Below are 26380 nucleotides of genomic sequence, written 5' to 3' on the forward strand. Positions count from 1 at the left end.
CAAAGACATGGATACTCTCTCTACACTATTTCCCCCAAATAAATAACATGCTGCCAACCTAATACACCAAATGTGTTAAACGGTTGATGTCAAATTGGGGCAGAATATATTGGACATATTTACAAACGAGAATCATTGTCACGGCACACAATGACCCCCCTAACCTGTGTCTTGTTCTGAAATTAACCAGTTGGTATTTAACTGGCACAGAGAGGGAAAATGACCCATATTCCGCAGATTGGCATGAATTCATTGTTGGATACACCTACTGAGCAGTTTGTGCGTGGTATAAACAGCAACATGCAGCTTTACCACAGCTTAAGGGAATGAGCTCGTAACACATCAACTCCAGCTAACATTAGAATTGGGTGCAGTGCACATTAACAACCACTCTCTTCTCACAAGAGTGCCATGCAAATGTTGCCTGCATGAAGTGAGTAGGACGTTGGAGGTGATTGTGTTTTGTTATTTTCGTGTGAACAGCCAGATGAAACATAGATTCATACTTCTCTGTGGGTGGAGACCCCGCATGGCACACTGTATTAGTGAGAGGTAAATGTAGGATGAGACAGAGAGAGGAGATGAGTGTGTATGTGTGTGTGATTACAGGAGAAGGGCTGGGTTCAATATATAGATTTGCTTATCTCTCTCTGTCGTGTCCATTGGGGGCAGCTCTATAAGCATAACTTCCCCAGAGGGTAGGGGTCAGACAACACTTTTACAAGAACGAAAGGTGTTTACTTTGAAATTGAAACACTAATTTACTCGGTGTGAACTGCAGGCACAAGCAACACTGTTTTTAATTACAACGTGTTACAACTGCAACACCATTCTTGTCATTCTTTAATCAAATAATCAGTGATCTTAGGCAGTTAGCCTGGTAATTCCTGTACTCTGTTCTGAAAACACCCAAGTGATCAACCAGTTGGAAAACAATGTTTTACACCATAGTGAATTGAATGATTAATGGTACCTCAAAGGTCATCAGTTATTATAAATTGTCTGGAACATTTTTTACTGTCACTTTTTCCTCTATGCAACATTGTCGTAATAACATTAGGCCTATATTAGCATTGTTATACATCTATGTAAAGAAAGAAAACGGCTGGTTTTAACGCGAACACTTTTTTTACTAATTATTGTTGTTCTTTAAAATGCCGAAAATGTGCGTTTATTTGGCCGTTATAATGGCGGCTTGGGGAGCCAAAACTCCAATTCCCATCAGACGTTGCGTCCATCCTGCGTGTGTGCTCTGTATGCAAGGAGGGATGGAATTTTGGAGAGCGTTTGGAGGAAGAGAATGGTTTACTGGTTACAGTGCTGTGTTGGATAGCAGGAACCGCCGCTGCTGAAATATAGAATAATGCAAAGACGCGGATGGACGAAGTGGAAGATGGGGCTTGGAAATCTATTAAGCAAATCAAATATTGCTTTTAAAGCATAGCATTTGGTTAGACTACAGATGGTTTTACCACGGACACAGAAACCAAAAGAAAAGGGAGATTCAGCAAGAGGTGAGAAGCCGCAGGCTATACGAGACATTTGAAACTGTAACATTGAAAAACGTTATACACATTTGCTTAAAGTTAAAAAAATAGTTGCATTGTATTTTACAAGATTACGGGCAGCATTCAGTTAATTGACCTATTTGCTCTTAATGGGCATGACATTATCTTTACATTGTGTATGTTTTTAGATTGACTAAAGGTGTTCGATTGTATTATATTTTAGAAATGGGTGAGGTTTTTTGTCATACAAAAGACGGTGTAGCCTAACCAGTCTTTGGTCCACGTTTCATCGACACCTATAACAGTTTACCCCTAATAGCGGTTGTGTCTACCTATTCGTAGGTTGGTTTTTTTGCCGTTGCATTTCGGTAATGAGTTGTTTTTTAACTACCTCTTGTCATTTCTATCTAAAATGAGAGCGCTGTAGCAGGCTATAATGGTTACGCGATAAAATGTGTGCCGAGAAAACTGGAGAAAGGTGAATAATAACATTTACCGGACATAATACATGTGTTTTAAAGTGATATACCTATTACTGTTATGCAGAATAGCGCCCACCTGTATGACAGAACTGAATAGAATCCGACACTTTTAGGTTATTGCTTTTAGCCATGATAGGGGATAGGGATAGGGAACATCGATGTAGTAGGAAGAGAAAGGGGGTCCTCTCATTTGGAGTTTTTCCCCGTTCAGGACGGATGTGAATTTTTTTGCGACACAGCCACATAGGAATGAAGAAGGATCAGTGAGTAGGCTAGAGAACCTGAACGAAACCATGCCCAGAGTCCAAGTGTGAGGACCATCAGCAATGTCTTGTTAGTTACTGTGTTATAAACAAACTCCCCATTCAGCAAATGCTATGCATTTTCGAAATGGGAGTGAACTGTGTAGTTGTATTGCTTGAAGTTGAACCTCTAATCTGATTTTTTTTTTTTTTTTTTTTTTTTTTTTACACCAAACTGTTTATTCCAGGAAAGTGACCAGGCGCTCAATGTTTATGGACAGACCAACGCATCTCTGGCAAATGTAATGGAAACAATATCTCTGCTCCAGTTTCTCTTTGAAATGTATCAAGGGAAACAGATAACTGACTCTCAGGGCTAATCAAGCAGTGGTTGAGTTTGAAAGTGGATGCACTCAAAACACTGTGCCCTGTCATGTACAACACCATGTTAAAGCAACAAACCTGGAATAACACTGGGCATTCAGTCCAGCCAATGAGAAAGCCATGGAAAAAGTTAGTGGAAAATGTACAGTATAAGCCTCAATTGTGACTCTTTTCTTGCCACATATATTAAGCGACGTCTCAAAAACTGGTTTTCTTGTCCACAACCATTCTGTGTTTTCTCAGAAGGGAGCCTCAGTTTCACTTTGGCTTTATGACAACGCTAAGGACAGCTGCAATCAACTTGGAAAAGCACATGTGGAGTCAACAAAATGGATATTCGAATGTACAGCTGGCCCACTCTGGGTTGAAAATGTGAGGGCAAGGAAAGCCCTATGAGGAATAGTCGGATTAGCAGTATCTCAAAATGGCCCAAACCAGTTTGCTGCAGGGGAAGCGTTTTTACTGCAGGGACTGGGTCTTCCACAAGATCCAGCACTGCATCCGGGAAAAAACGAATGGCCTGAGTGGTGTGACCACCACTCCCAGCAAGCAGTCCTCTGCCTCCGGTACTGGCGCACCCAACCCCAGCGGCTGTTCTGCAGCAGGCTCTGGGAAGGCCACCACCTGGGGGGTGTTGCTGGTGGGGGGGCCTGGGAGTGGGAAGACGGCCCTGTGCACAGAGCTTCTGTGGCCCACCTCAGCCCAGGGGGCTCATCGGGGGCTGCAGCAGCAAAATCTGGCCTTCCATTTTTGCCGTGCGGACGACTCGGACACACTCTGCCTTGGCGGCTTCATCCGAGGCCTGGTGGCCCAGATCTGCCAGAGCGGCCTGTTGCCGGGTTACGAAGAGAAGGTGCGCGATCCAGCGGTGCAGAGCGCCCTGCAGCCCGGGGAGTGTGAGAGAAACCCCACTGAGGCTTTCAAGAGGTAAGTGAAACCTGCTACCCCACCCCCTTCACTCCTCTCCCTTCCTTGCCTTACCCCACCCCTCCCCTTTTCACTGCTCAAACACTTTCCTTAAACCCAGCCTCCTCTCTCCCCCTACCCATTGATGAAGTGTTTGTGTTGTTGTTTTCCCCTTGTGTGGCATGCTGTGGGACTGTCCCCACTAGCCCTTGGTTGAGGAAAGGTCAGTTATTTTAAGTGGCACCAAAGCTCAGGTGGCCAAATGGAAGAACATACAGCTTTGAAGTGTTTGACTGACTGCCCTATATCTAATACAAGTACAATTGGACATACAGGATAAAAACAACTGTTAGACTGGGGCTAACTGCTATGTGTGTATGTTACTTGCATGACTTGTCTACACAACGTGTTAGCCAGTCTATACTATTACATACATGGGATGAATTAGCCAGTCTATACTATTACATACATGGGATGAATTAGCCAGTCTGTACTATTACATACATGGGATGAATTAGCCAGTCTATACTATTACACACATGGGATGGGTTAGCCAGTCTATACTATTACATACATGGGATGGGTTAGCCAGTCTATACTATTACACACATGGGATGGGTTAGTCAGTCTATACTATTACATACATGGGATGGGTTAGCCAGTCTATACTATTACATACATGGGATGAATTAGCCAGTCTATACTATTACACACATGGGATGGGTTAGCCAGTCTATACTATTACATACATGGGATGGATTAGCCAGTCTATACTATTACACACATGGGATGGGTTAGTCAGTCTATACTATTACATACATGGGATGAATTAGCCAGTCTATACTATTACACACATAGGATGGGTTAGCCAGTCTATACTATTACATACATGGGATGGGTTAGCCAGTCTATACTATTACACACATGGGATGGGTTAGCCAGTCTATACTATTACATACATGGGATGGGTTAGCCAGTCTATACTATTACATACATGGGATGGGTTAGCCAGTCTATACTGTTACATACATGGGATGAATTAGCCAGTCTATACTATTACACACATGGGATGGGTTAGCCAGTCTATACTATTACATACATGGGATGAATTAGCCAGTCTATACTATTACACACATGGGATGGGTTAGCCAGTCTATACTATTACATACATGGGATGGATTCGCCAGTCTATACTATTACACACATGGGATGGGTTAGCCAGTCTATACTATTACATACATGGGATGGGTTAGCCAGTCTGTACTATTACATACATGGGATGAATTAGCCAGTCTATACTATTACACACATGGAATGGGTTAGCCAGTCTGTACTATTACACACATGGGATGGTTTAGCCAGTCGATACTATTACACACATGGGATGGTTTAGCCAGTCTATACTATTACACACATGGGATGGGTTAGCCAGTCTATACTATTACAGACATGGGATGGGTTAGCCAGTCTGTACTATTACACACATGGGATGGGTTAGCCAGTCTATACTATTACACACATGGGATGGGTTAGCCAGTCTATACTGTTACATACATGGGATGAATTAGCCAGTCTATACTATTACACACATGGGATGGGTTAGCCAGTCTATACTATTACATACATGGGATGGATTTGCCAGTCTATACTATTACACACATGGGATGGGTTAGCCAATCTATACTATTACATACATGGGATGGGTTAGCCAGTCTGTACTATTACACACATGGGATGGGTTCGCCAGTCTATACTATTACATACATGGGATGAATTAGCCAGTCTATACTATTACACACATGGGATGGGTTTGCCAGTCTATACTATTACACACATGGAATGGGTTAGCCAGTCTGTACTATTACACACATGGGATGGTTTAGCCAGTCTATACTATTACACACATGGGATGGGTTAGCCAGTCTATACTATTACATAGATGGGATGAATTAGCCAGTCTATACTATTACATAGATGGGATGGATTAGCCAGTCTGTACTATTACATAGATGGGATGAATTAGCAAGTCTGTACTATTACACACATGGGATGGATTAGCCAGTCTGTACTATTACACACATGGGATGGATTAGCCAGTCTGTACTATTACACACATGGGATGGGCCAGCCAGTCTATACTATTACATACATGGGATGGGTTAGCCAGTCTGTACTATTACACACATGGGATGGGTCAGCCAGTCTGTACTATTACATGCATGGGATGGGTTAGCCAGTCTATAGTATTACATACATGGGACGAATTAGCCAGTCTATAGTATTACATACATGGGATGAATTAGCCAGTCTGTACTATTACATGCATGGGATGGGTCAGCCAGTCTATACTATTACACACATGGGATGGGTTAGCCGGTCTATACTGTTACATACATGGGATGAATTAGCCAGTCTATACTATTACACACATGGGATGGGTTAGCCAGTCTATACCATTACATACATGGGATGGGTTAGCCAGTCTATACTGTTACATACATGGGATGAATTCGCCAGTCTATACTATTACACACATGGGATGGGTTAGCCAGTCTATACGATTACACACATGGGATGGGTCAGCCAGTCTATACTATTACACACATGGGATGGGTCAGCCAGTCTATACTATTACATACATGGGATGGAATGCAGTGTTGAACACACATGCCTCATGTCTGGCCATCTGGTGATGCTTATTGCACCATCTCTACATCACACACTGGGAAAGTAGGTCAAACGTTCAGTGTGGTAAATCATTTTTAAATAGTCAACAGACTCATTGATTTCCCTTGGGTTATACACCTTTCCCAACGGAAGTTGAGGAAGTAGCCCTGTGTCAGTTAGTATAGTAATAAGGCACTATTGATGCCTGGGACTTGACTGTGAACTTTGAGATTGAAGACAGGTTAACATGGGGACATGGACAACCTGTGGAAATACAGAGGTCCATTTCTGGTCAGAGTGCTTCTCACAGACCGCATCACCAACTAATCCTGGCCTAAACGAGGGTATTTCTTCACCAGTTGAGGTTTGGTTCTGACTCGGTGGACAACATACAGAATTCTTATCCAATGAAGATCACAGCCTTTTGTTTGGGGAGTAAATATGAACTCTGAAGAATTTCTTATCACCATCTCAGGTGTAAAAGTGTTGTGGATACTGTTGTACACAAATAATCTCACGGTCCCTTGGCAATCTACTAGATGTTGTCAGGTTGCAGAACGTTGGAATGTGGAAGATCTGTAGCCAAGCCAAGATCCTCCGCTTTATTTTTGGGGACTGGCATTTACAATAGGCACAGCAAGTAATGGAGGAATACAGAAAAAGTTTATTATTCTTCCAAAATGATGGTTACCCTAATTGACTTTAGGGATATCATTTCACAGTGGGTGGAAAACTCATCTCAGGTGAACATGTCCCAATAACTAGGCTATATTCTCGATCAATAAATGAAAAAGAGTGTGTTCATTTGTTACATTTTTGTCATTTAACTGATGCTCTTATCCAGAGTGACTTACAGGAGCAATTAGGGTTAAGTGTCTTGCTCAAGGGCACGTCGACAGATTTTTCCACCAGTCTTGTTTAGCCTTTGGCCCCCACTCAGTTTTAAAACCTTACCAGCATGTGAATACCAGAGAGTTTAACCCAATTCCACGTCAAAGCCAAACAAGCGTGTATGTTGATCGTAATCATCGGTTGTGTGTCAATGCAATAAACCTGGTTCAGACGTTGGTTGACATCTCCATCCTATGCACTGCCATCCTCTCCATTCACCATTGTGGGCTTTTCTAGTCACCAGAGTAAGCTACATCTTGAATAGGATATCTTAGATAGGAACAACGGCAACATGAAAACCTGGGAGGGAGGGGATCGAACTACAATATGCTTTCCCTCTATTAATGGCCTCTACCATGTTTTGACTAGAGCACTAGCAGTGTAATTAAATGTGGCCTTGTTTGAAACTATCCAACAACAGTCTCTCTCTCCCCAACATGTCTTTTTTTCCTCGGGACAAAAGAGCACACATAAATAGGTGGAATTAACTCAGTCATGTGGGCACTCTAAAAGCTGAAGGCACTGGGAAATGTGCTGAGAGGGGAGATTACTTTTCTGTTTAGGTGAGAGCTTTTGGGGTTTGTTTGTAAGTCTAATTTTCAAATGGGCGTGCAGTTGTTTGAATAACTGCCAGGCAAATCTGTACGTGGTAGCAAAGGGAGCTTGTAGAGTGTTCATGGCTTGAATCTGAAAACCAGGTTTGAGTTTCTTGTCAGAATTCTGTCTGCGTTCTTGCCTTTATGACCCTTTTGCTTTGAAAGTTGATTGTGGTTTTTCCAAATGTTCTATATGTGCTCCAAATAAAAAACATTGTTAAATACATAGGCCTACAGCTAGCATAACAAGCTAATGTTCTAAAGCTTTTTACATGCAAGGACTGAAGGCGATGACAAGTTTGTTGCTAGCCTTTACAAATCTCATTGACAGCAATATGCTGCTTTTCGTCTACTGTAGTTGGAGCTTCGGATGTTATTAATAACATCAACATTCATAAACTCCATAAATGATGGATAGCGATCTGGATGTATTGAAACTCTGCTGACACTTATGTTCATGGTATATGATTGTCCTAACTTCACAATCCTGTGTCATGATCGTCTGTTGCAATTCACCATAACATCGCTGGTATCCTGAAAATGCATCTCAACTCTGAGCTTATTTGCATGCCACAAACAGGTGCAACTATGTATCTGCCTACCATCGAAATACATCATTATAAAGGCACAATTATTGTAAAGTTGGATCAGTACCTGTACTCTGTTTTTTGTACTTTGTAGTACTTATTGTACTTTGCAGTACTTATTGTACTGTTGCCTAGAAGGTTGGGGACTGTAGAGGGGCAGTCGGGGGGAAAGAAGAGGATGCTAATCGAAGATGAAAGTGCCGCGCGCCCTTCATGTGGTGCATGGCTGCGGAAGACTCACTGCAGATTAGGCCACGTTTTGAAGGATGCCGCTGTGGCGCGTCAGGCTCAGCCCCAGACAGCCAGAGAGACGGTCTCAGTGGCTGCAGCTATGACTCAGCATTCTGGAGCCAGCCCCCCTGTCCACGTCGCTTTAACTTGGCATACAGGGGCGGTGGGTACGGGAGTGGGTGTTATGACAACAAATATGTTCATCGGATCCCCTTTGCGTGTTTGCATGACGAACATATTATACGTTAACTGAGCTGCTGGCTGCACACACATTCGGAAACGTGGAGGGTCGCTAAGTGATGTGAAATGAAAGCTCCGGCAGATTTGTTTTGTGCTTTCAGAGGATGTCAATTCGGCAATGCCGTGTGGGATATGCCTACTTCTGTCTCGCGCTGACTGGTGTGAATGGGAGGGAAGGAAGTTGCATATGCTTTGTCTGGCGCATGATGTTTTCTTGTGTGTCCTCATCAGGATGAAATACAGGAGACCCTCTCATTGCCCCCACAGGCTGCTTCGTCAGACATTTACCATGCTGTGTGTGTACTGTGTAGCGTGTCCCAGAGTCCAATTTTAACAGAAGTATATACGTAGGGGTAGGAGGTTAAGAAACTAAGATTTAAAGTGGGCTTTTTTGAACAGAAACCGATCTGGTCTCTCTCTCGTCAGCAGGAAGCAGATTGTGCAGTCAACCTTTCCACCTGTTCTTGGTTATGGTGATAGTATTTATCAAAGTGAATCTGCCTCTACTATTAAAGCCCTGGATGCCGTTTTATCACTGGAGACAGTTTCATCACTCATCACTGTATTCTTTACCAAAAGATTGTCTGGACCGCTTTGAAGTCACGTAGATCACATCATTACACTCTTTTTATTTACGAAGGCCTGCTCCACAAACTTCCGACTCACCTAACATCACTGTTAAGATTTAAAATGAAAAGTGATCAAACCCGTTCACAGGGTTGATTCTCTCTGGAGACTCCTTTGACGTCTAGGGAGTTAGGTAGATCCGTTGCGTGTGGAATGATATACAATGCACTTTAAAATGGAAGGAATTGGTGCCTCTAGGGCATTTCAGACGGATCTTAGGGAAGTTTTTTTACTGAAGAATGTGTCTGTTTTTTTATGATTTTGTTCAGCTTTTTGTGTGTTGTTCTGTATAATAAGTCTAGTTTAGTGTGTTTATGAATGTGTAGTTTCACGTGTTTATTGTATTTTGATGTGTATTGTGGTGCTATACAGGGATCATCTGGAAAAGAGACATTGGGTGTCAGCATTGACTCCCTGTCAAAATAAAGGTTTAATCAAATTTTAAAAGAAAATTGGTCTGGGAGTTGGCAGGAGGAAATTTCAGATCCCACTGACATTGTTGAATCACTGGCAGCCTGGCCGGGAATGCACACCTTACCACTTAGAAACATATATCATTTCAGGGGTTAATGTAGGGAATAAACCTGTCTGTGATCAATCAACTATCTTAAATAACTTAAAAGCACAACATTTAAATACATTTTCTGGTTATGCCAAATTGGACTCGTGTTTATTTATTTTTTGCTTCGTTTGAAATAGATGAATTCCAAAGCACAAAGTACGTTGTTTTTGTGTAGGTTATTGAATTGTATAGGCTAACCACTCCTGTCTTTACCTTGTATTGCATGAACTGTCTATAGAGCACTATTTACGACAGGTCTAGACCTCTCCTTTTTCTAGGATGTCTGCAGAAAATAGATTTTGCATCATCCATCAACTCATTACCAGATTCCCCCTTTTGTCTGTCTGTAAGCCAACTAATTTGCTGTTTTCACCTTCACTCAAGTTACTGCTAAGTTGTAGTAGCCATTTATTTATACATACATTTAGTCTTCCTTCTAGAGAAAAACACTTTGTCTAAAAGCCCACATTCAGTAAACCCAGTCAACCAATCCATGACTCCTTGCTACTCCAAGGAGGAGGAGGGAATCCCATGGAGATATGGATTGTGGGCAGAATAGCTTTATGCCAACAAAAAAAAAGATCTTGATAAACTGTGCAGTTTATCAGAAAATGTCAGAAATGGTTTTCTACTTGCAGAGACTTGTGGGTTGTGGAGATGCAGTTGTTTGAGCTTTAGAAATGTTTGGACTTTGTTCTGCAGCACCAGTAGACATGTCTGAGATCCCCATTGCTTTATACTCTAAATGCTTTGCTGTACTTTCTTGACTCCTCTTTGACAAAATGCTAGTATTGTTCATTCCAGCATAGTTACCAATTCACCTCTGTATACATACAAGGTGAAAAGTCCTTCATTTGTTTATGAAGCATTCAGCTGAAGTCTCCTAGAGAGCAATAGTAATGGTGTCTTTTTGTCGGCATTAACGGAGGCTAACTCCGCCATGGCTCGTTGGCGAAAGCCTATGGGGGAAATAAAAAACATTTGGAGGGGTAAACGTAGAAACTAAGGTCTGCGGTAAACACAGGCTTAGAAGATCTAATACGTGTTGTTCTATGAGATCATCTTCATTAGCTAACGTCACTTGTGAATTTTGAAGCATTTATGTAACCATGGTAACTGACTAATATTAACTCATAGAACAACATGTATAAGATCTCCCAAGCCTGTATTTATCACAGACATTATTTTCTGCATTTAGGTATTTGCTTAATAGATTCCTGTTGGTTTTGTTTTGTAGTCTTTGACCAATGACAAGCTGAGAAAACAAGTACAGTACCAGTCAAAAGTTTGGACACACCTATTCATTCAAGGGTTATTCTTTATTTTTTACTATTTTCTACATTGTAAAATTACAGTAAAGACATCAAAACTATGTTATTTAAAAATATATACAGTGGGGCAAAAAAGTACTTAGTCAGCCACCAATTGTGCAAGTTCTCCCACTTAAAAAGATGAGAGAGGTCTGTAATTTTCATCATAGGTACACTTCAACTATGACAGACAAAATGAGAAAAAAAATCCAGATAATCACATTGTAGGAAATTATGGTGGAAAATAAGTATTTGGTCACCTACAAACAAGCAAGATTTCTGGCTCTCACAGACCTGTAACTTCTTCTTTAAGAGGCTCCTCTGTCCTCCACTCGTTACTCATATTAATGGCACCTGTTTGAACTTGTTATCAGTATAAAAGACACCTGTCCACAACCTCAAACAGTCATACTCCAAACTCCACTATGGCCAAGACCAAAGAGCTGTCAAAGGACATCAGAAACAAAATTGTAGACCTGCACCAGGCTGGGAAGACTGAATTTGCAATAGGTAAGCAGCTTGGTTTGAAGAAATCAACTGTGGGAGCAATTATTAGGAAATGGAAGACATACAAGACCACTGATAATCTCCCTCGATCTAGGGCTCCACGCAAGATCTCACCCCTTGGGGTCAAAATGATCACAAGAACGGTGAGCAAAAATCCCAGAACCACATGGGGGGACCTAGTGAATGACCTGCAGAGAGCTGGGACCAAAGTAACAAAGCCTACCATCAGTAACACACTACGCCGCCAGGGACTCAAATCCTGCAGTGCCAGACGTGTCCCCCTGCTTAAGCCAGTACATGTCCAGGCCCGTCTGAAGTTTGCTAGAGAGTATTTGGATGATCCAGAAGAAGATTGGGAGAATGTCATATGGTCAGATGAAACCAAAATATAACTTTTTGGTAAAAACTCAACTTGTCGTGTTTGGGGGACAAAGAATGCTGAGTTGCATCCAAAGAGCATGTTACCTACATGGGGGTGGAAACATCATGCTTTGGGGCTGTTTTTCTGCAAAGGGACCAGGACGACTGATCCGTCCGTGTAAAGGAAAGAATGAATGGGGCCATGTATCGTGAGATTTTGAGTGAAAACCTCCTTCCATCAGCAAGGGCATTGAAGATGAAACGTGGCTGGGTCTTTCAGCATGACAATGATCCCAAACACACCGCCCGGGCAACGAAGGAGTGGCTTCGTAAGAAGCATTTCAAGGTCCTGGAGTGGCCTAGCCAGTCTCCAGATCTCAACCCCATAGAAAATCTCTGACAAAGTTCAAATGGGCCGTTTGGTTCTTTTTTGACAGCAGAGGCTTTTTCCTAGAAACCCTCCCATGAATAGCATTTCGGTTCAGTGTTCTTATCGTTGAAGCACAGTTACAGGAGATGCAGCAAGGGAGGTCTGCAAATCTCTAAATGTTATGTTTGGGTTGGCGTTTACCTGATTTACTATTGTTCTTGAGGCTCTTGGGGATATTTTGGAAGGGTGTCCACTTCTAGGCTGAGTTGCTGTCATTGTAAATGCTCTCCATTTTCCATTTGTAAAAAGTGGACTGATGGAGCTGAAATCTTTTTGAGATGATTTTATAGCCTTCCCTAGACTGATGTGACCTCACTACCCTCGTCCTGATGTCTTCTGAGATATGATTTCCTCTCGGCATGGTGTGCTTTGCATTCACCTGGATGGGTCACGCCAAACTGACCAGGTTTCTTATCTCTATTTATCAGAGTCTCGCCCAAACTCTTTCCTAATGTTCTCTCCATTGATTGGTTCATTATTTACCCACCTGTTTCTACTTACCTACTTGATTTAACCAATGCATCTTGGGGTTCACTTATTTTTGCACCTACACTAATGATTTTTTAATTGAGTTTTTCTACTACATGCATGATTTCCTCTCCACCAGAGTTTCCCAAACTTGGTCCTCGGGATCCCATGGGGTGCACGTTTTTGTTTTTGACCTAGAACTACACAGCTGATTCACTAATCATCAAGCTTTGATCATTTGAATCAGCGGTGTAGTGTTAGCGCTAAAAACAAAACGTGAACCACTTGGGGTCCTGAGGATCGAGTTTGCGAAACGCTGCTCTACACCAACTTATGGTATTGGTAAATATAAACCTCTTATATCAGATCAAAAAGACTGGTTATGATTAAATTAAGGTTTCATGGTTAAAACAAAAATATATATAGCAGCGCTGTATGTGTATATATATATATATATATATATGTATATATATATATATATATATATATATATATATATATATATATATATATATATATATATACGTGTATATATATATATATATATATATATATATATATATATATATATATATATATATATATATATATATATATATATATATATATATATATATATATACGTGTATATATACGTATATATATACGTATATATATACGTATATATATATATATATTAGAATGCATTCAGCCAAAAGCCACAAAACACAGCTGAATGGATTTCTGCAAATATGTAAACACCACGGGAGTCCTCTTACATTTGGGAACTTTACAGTCCTATTGATTAGTCCACGTTTCTTACTAACTAACCAACCTGCATCTCTAGCTGTAGCCACAGAAGAACTATATGGGGATAAAAATTCAGCCACTCGTCCAACGACATGACATCGCCCAGCAGCTAACAGTATCTGCAGCTGAAGTTAGACGCAGTGTTTTTAGCTCGCTAATTAAATAGTTACATCAGTGGATAACGTGGCTAATAGGCTAGTTTATGACTGACTTGTGATCATTGCCCTTGCTAGTTGAATTGTATTCACATTAGTTGGTTTTCTTTCCAAAACATTGAGTCATTGAAACTGAATCCCGAATGGCTGGAGGCAGCATACAATGTACCAGGCCAGCTGTGATTTACAACCTGATAGCAATATTTGTTGAACTACCAAAAAATGTATTGTGGTGAATTATGAGTCATGCATTGTACTGCATCCATCTATTCTGCAAACAATGCCCAACTCTACGCCATGGAATGCTGAGTCAAATAGAACCTAATTTTAAAACCTCATAAAGTTGGTTTTGTAGCATAAACTGGGAATTGTATATTTTGGGCTGATATGATTGTCTGTTTGTTTCATATCTACAAAGTAGTTAAAATGCTGTCAGTTCCACTTTATGGTATAAATTAATAATATGCATTTTCCAAATTCGGGGCTGGTTGCTGTCTACCCCCCTGATGGGGCATGAGGGTACTGTTGTCATACAGTCTTTTTCTGCTAAGCTCTCCTGACTCTGCAAAGAAGCTGAGCAGGCTAAATGGACTCTCTAAAGGAAGAAATCCAGGTGCTCCCATTCAAAAGGATTCTCCTAATGCAGAGTTGTTCGTTTTCCACTGTGGCACTGTGGAATGCTAGTAGCTATTGCTTTTCAATGGGGTCTCTGCAGTGAGTCGTTGACTCACCTGCTGCTCTACTCCATTAATAGAATGGTGTCATGGCCGGACATGTATATTGGACTTGAGCCAGTCTCCCTGCGCCATTGCATGACGGGGGAAATTTCAGGCTCAGCGCCCACTCCATAAAAGCGACTCAGTAAATTTGTAAGACGCGGGCACGGTGCCCAGTGCTGACTGTCGGCCTAGACATCTTCACTAAACATCACAGTGAAATCCACTTTGCACAATGTGTCCGGGCCGTGGAAGATGGGGACCGCAGCGAAACAGATGGCGGGTGCATTAGGCTCGTTTCACGTTCTCTTTCTTTCCAAAATGATAATGGGCCTCAGCTATTGGCATATTTTGAGGATGGAATACAAAAGCCCCAAATAGTTGGTGTTAAGGTCTGAGGGACAGGATGTGTCACAAATACACTCATCATATGCTGAGGTACTTAGGAAGGTAGTCTGGCACCCATCCCATTGTTGTGTTCATTTCAGGCCCCTGTCCCCTTCCTGCAGGAAAGTCAGTTGTCAACAGTTCTGAAAGCAGTTGATTTTTAGAGAAAGAATGGCTCTTTGTCTCGTAACAAGGCCTGCATTGCTGTCGCTGTGAATTTGTTCTTCTCTGCAGTAGTTTGGAGCACACAAACTCTGCAGATGGACATTCCTCTTGGCTGGTTTCCCTGCCTGTACTGCAGATTCGATGTGGGGCTGCAGTCGTCAGAAAGAGCGATCAGCCATTTTTCTCTGAGATGGTGCGATGTAATGATGGAGCTTGAAGGTTGATGACTGCGCATTACCCTCCCTTTCTTGCACTTGAGAAAATGAGCTGCTGGAAAATAGAGGATTGGAGGGCAGGTTTGGCTGAGAAAGTGTTTGCTGAGCCGTTGGAATTGCATTCTGACTTAAAGTAACATTTAAAACACTCTAATTTGGGGATCAGCGAGGGCATGCATAACTAAGGGCTGTTTTAGCGGTGGTGGGAATTTACAACAGCAAAATAACAGTTTCAACACAGGAATCAGGTTGGGTAGCAGCTCTGTACACAGGCACTAAAGTCTTGCCAGCACAAACATGTGGTTGGAAAATAACGGGAACAAATACAGGGCTGACATCATGGCATTTATGCACGCAGTCATACTAGGCATTATCATTCCAGCAAATAGGATCTTCACTTTTCCCTTTGGCTTGCACGCTTATGTCGATACAGCATTTAAACCCTTTGGGTTTGTGAGTATAGCTGAGTGTTGGTTGTTTAATGCTGGACATTATTCACAGTGCATCCAGGCTGTTTTAATGGGTGTGTGTGTGTGTGTGTGTAGGCTCAAACACTGACAGGGATTTTTAACGACTCTCAAATTATTTCCCTGACTATTTCAGACAGTTGTCGTCCATGTCAGCATGGCTTGTCTTCATTTGATTCATGTGGACCTGCTCGGTCTGTTTTCAATTGAAATTCAGTTATTTTCTCTCACATTTTCTCTCAGCAGACGACTAATAAACAATCTAGAGGATTGAGTCTATATGCAGTGTTGTACAGTCTATATGCAGTGTAATACAGTCTATATGCAGTGTTATACAGTCTATATGCAGTGTTATACAGTCTATATGCAGTGTTATACAGTCTATATGCAGTGTTATACAGTCTATATGCAGTGTTATACAGTCTATATGCAGTGTTATACAGTCTATATGCAGTGTTATACAGTCTATATGCAGTGTTATACAGTCTATATGCAGTGTTATACAGTCTATATGCAGTGTTATACAGTCTATATGCAGTGTTATACAGTCTATATGCAGTGTTATACAGTCTATATGCAGTGTTATACAGTCTATATGCAGTGCTATACAGTCTATATGCAGTGCTATACAGTCTATATGCAGTGTTATACAGTCTATATGCAGTGTTATACAGTCTATATGCAGTGTTATACAGTCTATATGCAGTGCTATACAGTCTATATGCAGTGCTATACAGTCTATTTGCAGTGCTATACAGTCTATATGCAGTGCTATACAGTCTATATGCAGTGCTATACAGTCTATATGCAGTGTTATACAGTCTATATGCAGTGTTATACAGTCTATATGCAGTGCTATACAGTCTATATGCAGTGCTATACAGTCTATATGCAGTGTTATACAGTCTATATGCAGTGTTATACAGTCTATATGCAGTGCTATACAGTCTATATGCAGTGCTATACAGTCTATATGCAGTGTTATACAGTCTATATGCAGTGTTATACAGTCTATATGCAGTGTTATACAGTCTATATGCAGTGTTATACAGTCTATATGCAGTGTTATACAGTCTATATGCAGTGTTATACAGTCTATTTGCAGTGCTATACAGTCTATTTGCAGTGCTATACAGTCTATATGCAGTGCTATACAGTCTATATGCAGTGTTATACAGTCTATATGCAGTGTTATACAGTCTATATGCAGTGTTATACAGTCTATATGCAGTGTTATACAGTCTATATGCAGTGTTATACAGTCTATATGCAGTGTTATACAGTCTATATGCAGTGTTATACAGTCTATATGCAGTGATGTCTGTACTGCAGATTTCAATTCCCTAAAGGTGTTTCAGTTTTAGAGATTGCGTTTGCACTGCGAAGGCAGGTCAAGGGCCTGAAAGTTAAACTGTTGATCGAGAGAACGTTTCTAAGATACAATCAAATGTTTGATACAGACTGACATTAAATCCATTTTTGATGTAGGTGGACTTTCATCCTCACCTCTCCTCAACAGTATCAACTTGCTGTGGGAAGCGTTAGGTGCACAGAGATATTTCTAAATCTTTCCTCTTCTATTTTGCCCTACAGGTGTGTTCTCCTCCCACTCTTGAGCGCCAAGCCGCCTCAGCAGGCCCTCTTCCTCCTGGTAGACTCTATTGACGAAGGCTGTCAGCTGGGTGAGGGGGAACAGAGGTCTTCAGGTTCAGGCACCCCCAGAACCATCGCTGAGCTTCTGGCCAGCCACCATGAGTTCTTCCCACCCTGGCTCCTCCTCATCTGCTCAGCACGCCGACAGAACAGGGCCATCACCAAACTGTTCACAGGTCTGAGTAAATTTGTTTGGGTACCTTTCGGGTCGGGTGATAGGGTTCTCATCAGGTTTTGAAAGACTTTGTTTTTAATTTCTGTTGGGATCCATATGGTGAGGCTTATATACAGCAGTTGGTATATGTTGTTTCGTATATTCACGTAATGAGTCATTTTCCACCAAATGGGAAAATGTATCGCAGAACACATTTTAGTTCCCTTTAGACAACACATATGGCCACACAAACAAACAATTAATGGGAATGTGGCATCTTGTATTGACACTAGTCTGCCACTTGTGGCTCCTTGAAGAATAAAACTTCCTCTTAACTGCTTTTGTTTGCATACATTAAGCATATGTTTCTCAGGAGATATACGGATTTCCTTTGGGTTTTCTGTAAGGTAATCATAGTAAAAGCCTTTTCAGTTATATTTAAACTCTTACTGAGCAGGTTATGCCATTTTCTTCTGGAGTACAGATTATTCTACTCCGTGTCGTTATAAATGTCAGCCTTTTCGGCAACTATTAAACAAAGCACATGTCATGCTGTGCTTCCAGCCACGTCGGCTCAGCGAATGCTAATTCCGTATAGATTTTAACATCGTGAAATGCTAAAAAGATTAGGTCCTGCCACAGAACGCTTAAATATCACGGTGTCTTTGCGAAAACGACTACTGCTCTCTGTGCCATGACAAGCCGAACTAGCGGCCATTATCGAGCTGTCAGAATAACAGCCCACTATTGGGTGATGAGCAGAGAGGCTGGCGTAACATTAATCGAACCAGTAAGAGAGTGTGGGTGTAATACCCGCCGCAGAGCCTACACTGTTGTGTCCCCTTCAGCTCTCCAAACACAATATGTGGGAGATTCGGATGCCCTCCTGTTGCTGCTTGAAACATCATGTAAAACCCCATTTAAAACAGCCCTGTCTATTCTGTGCTCTATTCAGAAAGTGGTTGCCAAATGCAATTAAGGTTTCTTGCTGATTAGAATTCCTATGCTATGCTAGTTTAGGTATTACTGGCTGTGGGCAGAGTTAACGCAGGGAAGCTGGCAAATTTGAACAAGACGACGTACTGATTCATATTCTGCCACATAACTGCAAATGTTAATAAGATGGCCAAACAACTCAAGAAATGTCTAGAGAGATTCAATCATATTTACATGCGCTGTATGAAAACACTTTTTTTTTCTGAGCACAGTCAAGGACTTTTGGAATCGTGAAAGGATAGGGTTCTGGAAGCCAGCCCGAAGCTCTTCTATGGCACTGTTTTGTTTTGTACGTCGATAACATGAGCAGGAATTTGAGAGAGGATTCTTAAATCAATATTTTGACCCTTGTGTGGACCAGCCATGCCAATTCCGATGGACATAAAATAGATATGAAATTGAAATGTTAAGCGTTGCATCGAGATAATCAAACGTAATAGTTGCTGGAAGGTCTGCAGAGGCATTCAGTTCCCATTACACCAGTGACCTGGACCCCCTGCCTAACAGTATTGATCTAACCGAACAGGGCGGCCGATGAATCATAGCTCTGTCATGTCTCCTTTTCCGTACTGTCCTTAGCCCACAGAACACACAGATGCATTGCACACATTGAGATGAGTGGAAGGCTTTGTCTGATTTGCATACTATTTTAAACGTTTCCGTTATTCCATTCATCATGAGCGGAAAGGTATCAGACATTTGTGATTGCCCCCAACCGTAGATCCGTATTTGTGGATTTCATGAGACGTCAATTGTTGGGGATGGAATTACTGCTGGTATATGCCACCAATGTAAATCCCTGATGATAATCCTCATCAGGAAGCTTTATCAGGAAGTTGCTTCCTGATCATTAATAGTGATATTAATGATTACTGGTATTTTTACTTACAGTTGTTTTGATATGGTTTTATTGAGCAATCCGATAAACAACAGTTATCTCGTGTTTTCTGTTTGACTCCCGTCCTCTCGATCCCTTTAGTTGTCACTATGATAAGGGCCAAGCCCATGTCATAGCCTACTGTCACTTTAAACGCCCGACGGAATAATAAAAACAGCGAGATACGTTTTACCTGATCTGTTGCAGATGGAAAATGAACATGTCAAACATGTGTTTTGAAATGCTGCTAGCTGTTGTATCAGTCACAGGATCAAAAGTCTACACACCCGATAAAGTGGCTTGTGCTTCTGAGTAATAGGTTTAGCATTCACAGAAAGCAAAACTCAAGAGTTTCTTGACGTGGTCAAGCCATTCATTTTGGTTTAGTCTGTGTTCATTGTTCTGTGTTTTCCACCCCATCAGCAACCGTTCAGCTCTGCAGCCTCCCACACACATGCACGCTTTCTTGATCGTCCATTAGACACACCCACTTATTTTAACCGCTGTGCGAATACTCACAATTCCCGTAGAGCTTGATGAAAATAGACCACAAGACTTAGAGTATCAAATTGAGTCGAAGCGTACACTAAAAATAGTCCTCTGTATTGTTTACGAGGCCAGTTTGTGTTGGCAGAGTACTGCCAGAGTGCAGCGTCACGCTCTCTGTAAAGCGACCGCATGCGCCTATTGAAAATAGCACTCCTGTCCTGAGCGGAGGAGGTGTTTGTAGCCCAATACATGCTGTTTTGTGGTTGTGGGAACTTTGTGGTCACATGAATATAGTGAAGATTGAGTTTGGAGAACGACCTCTGACCAAAAGGTCATTGGGTAGGCCACCATTCAGCTCAAATGGTCCTGGAGAATATTTTGGATGGTATCCCTAAAAATGTTGCCATGGAAATTGACTCATGGTATCTCAAAATATATATTCTCTCTCTCTCTCTCTCTCTCTCTCTCTCTCTCTCTCTCGCTCATGCATGATGAAGCCCTGTCTTGTTTCCCTGTCAGAGTACAGTAGAACTGTAGTGATGGATACCATCTGTCCAATAAAGTTTTCAGTGGAGTATTGGCTGACACACACAGTATGGTGTTCTCTTTTTGGCCATGTATAGCAACAGGATTTTAAGATATTTCAGTTTTTCACCCAGGAATGGTAGCTGGAGGCCTAAACCCTTCCAGGGGACATTCTTCTGCCCTCCAGGAGCTGTTGTCCACCCTAGTGAGGAGCTGTCGTCCACCCTAGTGAGGAGCTGTTATCCACCCTAGTGAGGAGCTGTAGTCCACCCCAGTGAGGAGCTGTTGTCCACCCCAGTGAGGAGCTGTTGTCCACCCTAGTGAGGAGCTGTTGTCCACCCTAGTGAGGAGCTGTAGTCCACCCCAGTGAGGAGCTGTTGTCCACCCTAGTGAGGAGCTGTTGTCCACCCTAGTGAGGAGCTGTTGTCCACCCTAGTGAGGAGCTGTTATCCACCCTAGTGAGGAGCTGTTGTCCACCCTAGTGAGGAGCTGTTGTCCACCCTAGTGAGGAGCTGTTGTCCACCCTAGCGAGGAGCTGTTGTCCACCCTAGCGAGGAGCTGTTATCCACCCTAGTGAGGAGCTGTAGTCCACCCCAGTGAGGAGCTGTTGTCCACCCCAGTGAGGAGCTGTTGTCCACCCCAGTGAGGAGCTGTTATCCACCCTAGTGAGGAGCTGTTGTCCACCCTAGTGAGGAGCTGTTGTCCACCCTAGTGAGGAGCTGTTGTCCACCCTAGTGAGGAGCTGTTGTCCACCCTAGTGAGGAGCTGTTGTCCACCCTAGTGAGGAGCTGTTGTCCACCCTAGTGAGGAGCTGTTGTCCACCCTAGTGAGGAGCTGTTGTCCACCCTAGTGAGGAGCTGTGCCTTCTCTGCTCCGGCTGTGAATGGACCATTCTTTGCACCAAAGCCAGGTGACAGGCCTGATTTACCACCACTGACCAGAAATGAAATAGCAAGTCTCTCCTGCCCCCACCATAGCTCTCAGACCAGCCCTTGTCTGCAGACCCAAGCTTGGTTACGAGGGGCCGCAGAGCATAGGGCCCCTCTGAAAGAAAGTCAAAGCACTCAAACGTCTCCATCATGGGAGTTGTTTTCTTCTTTTTGGTGCAAATGGAGAAGCCTCACTATATTCTGGCCAGCTGACAACACAAATATCGCTGTAAAGCATCGAGGACTGTTTATTTATTCTACACCAGGAGTGGAATGCTCCCCAAAGAGGGTTGAAGATGGTGTTTGGATGACCTATCATTGACCAGCAGGCTCCACTGTCATGACATATTGTCATAGATGTAGGAAGCGTGGACGTAGTACGGGTGACGTAAAACCATTAGAAATGGGAGGGATGTCAGTGGAAGTGACCATTCAAATAGATATGTGGACCACTTATTTGTCAGGAAGGTATTGCTTACAGAATGCACAGCCTCAACGGACTAAAATATCCTTAAAATGATAGTATTTGGTTGTTCTATGGTTATCGTCATAGTTGTCGTTAACTTCATAGTTGCTGAGTTGGTGTTTACAGATTGTGCATCAGGTTTGTATTCCTGTATGCTGGTTAGTCTCTGGGTCTGCGTGTTGAGCGCTACTTGGCTTTGCTGAAGACAACCCTAATCCCCCCCCCCGAATGCTGTATTTACCACGAGCAGTCTGACAGCCAAGCAAATTACAGGTCTTCTGTGTCTGTGCATCTATGAGACCTTTGGTGCTGCACCGCAGAAACATGACTCAAGACATGGTTGAAGAACTCTGTCTCTTTGCCTTCTAGGTGATGGCCTTTTGGAATGCAGCATGGCCCTGCCAACAATCCCCAGTTTCATAGAACAAGATTAGTATTCTCTTTAGGTTTCTGTATAGGCATGTCGGTTCTCGTTTCGATACAGGGATCTTTAATTAGGTCTTAATTTGATTTGAGGAAAATAAATGCCCTATAATTTCTGGCAAGCCAACGGTTCGCCTTGCAACGGGGGGTAAAGCGTGCTAAAGACAGGGTGGTATGCCAGACTGACTCCGACTCTCATGCCAAGAATAACTTTGCAAGTACCTGGGTTTTACAGCGAGCTCTGTGAACATTCCATAGGCTGAGCGTTAAATCTGGTGCGTGGACATGCTGAACAAAATGGTTCCAGACTCCCTGCTGCACACCGATAGCAGATAGAGGTTGAAGTGACGGCAAATAAAACACGATTGGCATCCAAGACCGGACACGTTACTCTGTGCCGAAAATCTGTGCCGAAAATCTGTGCCGAAAATCATAAAGAGTGGGTCAAAAAGGGTGGAAGATAGCCCGGCAGTTAAGAGGATTGGGCCAGTAACCAAAAGGTCGCTGGTGAGAATCCCCGAGCCGACTGGGTGAAAAATCTGTTTATATGTGCCCTTGAGCAAGGCACTTAACCCTAAATTGCTCCTGTAAGTCACTCTAGGCAAGAGAGTCTGCGCTAATGACATACATGTAAAAAATATTTATTAAGTATGTCATTAAGACTTGAACCATGGCAAGATGCAACCAAAACAATACTGTTCTTTTTAGTAACTATTTTTTACTGGTTAGGTCATGTGGTCAGGATAAATGGCTGGCCCTAGTTGTGAAACATAGTATCACCATCAGTTTAATGCAGGCTTTCAAAATGTCATCTGGAGGAAAAGGCTAGTCATTGGTGCAGCTGCATGCCAAAAGGAGGCTTCATGTCAATCCAGCTGTAGATATAGTGACCCGTTGTGGGTCAAAGACTGAGCTGAGCATAGCCACCCAGGTGTGCTGCCTTATGAATTCATCTCATACCACTATCCTGTAGTATCTCTGGAATACAACACCGTGTTTCATTGGCTGGATATTTCCCCTAATCAGTCTGCAGGCTCTGCAGTGTTTCACATAAATCATCTTTGATAGATGTATTCCTGCAGCGTGTGATGCGTTTTCATGCAGGTGGCTTGATGGGACCATTAGATTGTAGACTGTAATACTAGGCTGTACTAAATGGCCCGTAGTCTATACCTTTCAGTGTTCCCCAGTCCACTCAGTTACCACAACAGGTCTAACTGGAAGGTCTCCTCTCCCGTTGTGAAATTCAGGAGAGGACACGTTCGGACAAGACCCATTCAAGCTTGTGCTGCCAGGATTACTCTCTGCAAATGAATTGTTTGAATGTTTATGTAGTTGCTTCCAGTGGCACGTTTAATTCTGCTTCTCATGTCAGGATGCTGCGTAAGGGCATAAATGGCACAGAAATCATTGACATAGTTATGTTTCTCCCAACAAATAAACTTGAGTACAGTTACAGTTTTCATTTCTTACTTATTTTAAATGAATACCAACTTCCATCTATATTTCATTTCTCAATAACAAATAGACTATGGCATCTTTTCTGCAGTTCACAAACATTTATCTAATGTCATCAGTGTTCGAGCGTACAGCAAACATTTTTCAAAATGAAAAGGCAACTGAAGCTTTTAAGACTTATTTTTCTACAGATGGTTTGAGCAGAGTCTCGTCCCACATACTTGTGTTTGGGAGGCTGCCATTTTCGGTGTTGGAGCCAAGACCTCTGCAGCTGTTGGACGGGCGTTTGTCGAGTTGGGGGGTTACGGCAGGCTAGAGCAGAGGAGCTAGGGTTTCTGTTTACCTTTTGGATCTTATGACTTAATATGGTGGTTCGCGAAGAATGTGACAAATTTGAGACGCTGTCGGTCAGAACCAGGTTCATGGGTCAGAACCAGGTTCATGGGTCAGAACCTGTAACCACCCCCCACTCCATACACACACACCCTACCTCATTTGTCATCTGACAACGGTTCCTCATTTTGTATTGGACTGTGTCTCTCGTGGCTACTATCCAGTTCCGTAACGAGCAGCAGCTGGCTCAGAGGCCTGTACTCGGCGCTGCATCCCTGGCCTGATGAATGCGTCAGTTGTTGGTTGGTTAGCTGTCCCTCTCTGTTCAGACCCCTGCCATCCATGCTCGTACTGTTGCAGCCCCCCAGTTACAATTGACTGTGGTCCAGTTGACCTGGAAATGTTTCAAGGTCTTGGCATCATGTCCTTGCCTGCAGTTAAAAGAAAACACGCTTCTTGAAAGGCCTGTGCAACATGAGTCATGCAGACCTCTGATAGCAGTTAATTGTGTAGCTAGTGACTACATCTGCTACTGCGATGAGCCGAAGTTGCTGCCTCAACTTTCTCTTGTGTTCATCTGTGCGACACGAGCTGAACAATGATATTGCCACGACTGCACAGCAGAGTTTCAGGCCATATGAAGTGATGTCTGTGATGACTCAAGTGGGAATTGTAGGTCAGATTCCTCCATTTATAGTCATTTAATGAAAAGACCTCTGGTGTGTTCAGACAGGGGGCCCATGCTTGTTCATTTCTTTCTTTTCCTTTCTCTGGGCCTCTGGAAATATTTTCAGGGATAATGCTCTATTTCAAGATGGCTGTGGTTAACTTGCTCTCTCTCTCTTTTCCTCCTCTTGACTTTTCCACATCATCAGTGTTCATAATGTACATATGAACGACCGTGTAGGAACTCGGAGAGGACAGTAGTCTCAAAACTGTAGGAGAGAAGGAGTGCATGCGTTGTTCGTCATTGTCTCGAGAGATAAATAACTACTACAAGTTGCTATGCGGTGTCGTCTGATTCACTGATCCTCTGATGGCGGGTTACGCGTCTCTAAATCAAACACTGAGATAACCTTTTAAAAGACAACATGCTGAGGCAAAAGCTCCCGGCTGGCTAAAATGGACTTTTAGGTCATCTGTCGTAGATATCGTTCAGTCCCCCCTCTTAATGGCCTCTTCCTCCTCTCGGGCGGTGGGTTTCCTGTCTCCACTGGAGGGATCCCGAATGCTCAGCGGAGAATGAGACTGAGGTGGAGCAGGAGGCCACAGGGCCTGGAAGAGGCAGTGGAAAATACTCTGTTGCTAAAAACATTGACTGACACACAGAGGCTTTGGGTCATTGGGTTCTAAGTAATATTATGGTGATCCTACTGTACTCTGTTATTAGTGACTACATTATGTAGGACAGATTAGCTGCATTGTTTTTTGTCGTTTCTGTTATAGCATGGAATGGTAATATACCACAGATAGAGCCGTTTGTAATTATTTGGAATGGCATTTTATCATGTAGAATGGAATTAACCCTGACTTGCATGAAACGTTTTATATTCCTCAAGGATCGGTTTATCGCACATGTATGAGTACTGCCAGGTTCATGTGTCGAAAGCAACAATGACAATGATTAGAGGGGTGTGCCTCGTGTACCTACAGGTGTGGTTCCATTGCCTCTGTGTTGGATAAGGTATTCATAGTCGTATTAATGGAGGGCACAATGCCACAGGCTTTGTGATACTTGTGCACAGACAATCAAACCAACCCAGTTTGTAGTATTAATGGCACTGATTGATTCTGAGCATGTTGATTGTGTCTAAACGTTGTCACTAGTCTCTGTCTAGAATCCTCTCAGATCCTTACTTTGCATGTTTGTTGTTTGTTTTATTTATTAAGGTACCTTCATTTAATTAACCCGGTTACCCTAACCCAGGCAGCAGGAAATGAGCCCATTTCTTCAGGAAACATTTAGAAGTGGCTTGTTTTTGATGATCTAGGCAATTATATAAAAGAAAGGAATTTAACACCCAAATCCCACAGCAGGAGGCTAGTTTAGAATTGAGAAATATGTCAACATTGAACGAGTCTCTTGTTTCCCCAGAAGGCCTAAGACCATGGGAACAGTAAATACATCTATGCGGAAATGCTTCCCCTGCCCTTGGGTGTGTAGCCTGAGCTAACTGCTTCAACA

The 26380-nt window shown here is 42.6% G+C and overlaps 1 protein-coding gene across 1 annotated transcript in view; it reads left to right on the forward strand.

The window, feature by feature from the left end:
- Positions 1 to 1284: 1284 nt before the first annotated feature.
- The window catches only part of LOC135526461 (ankyrin repeat domain-containing protein 50-like), a 33792-nt gene continuing 8696 nt past the window's right edge, over positions 1285 to 26380 (forward strand). Inside the window, exons 1-3 of the mRNA XM_064954854.1 lie at positions 1285 to 1514; positions 2481 to 3543; positions 17486 to 17721. Of these exons, the coding sequence (XP_064810926.1) occupies positions 3041 to 3543; positions 17486 to 17721 (739 nt within the window). The 5' untranslated portion in view covers positions 1285 to 1514; positions 2481 to 3040. The remainder of the gene's footprint in view (positions 1515 to 2480; positions 3544 to 17485; positions 17722 to 26380) is intronic.

Source organism: Oncorhynchus masou, chromosome 32 (assembly GCF_036934945.1).
Source record: "Oncorhynchus masou masou isolate Uvic2021 chromosome 32, UVic_Omas_1.1, whole genome shotgun sequence".
NCBI lineage: Eukaryota > Metazoa > Chordata > Actinopteri > Salmoniformes > Salmonidae > Oncorhynchus > Oncorhynchus masou.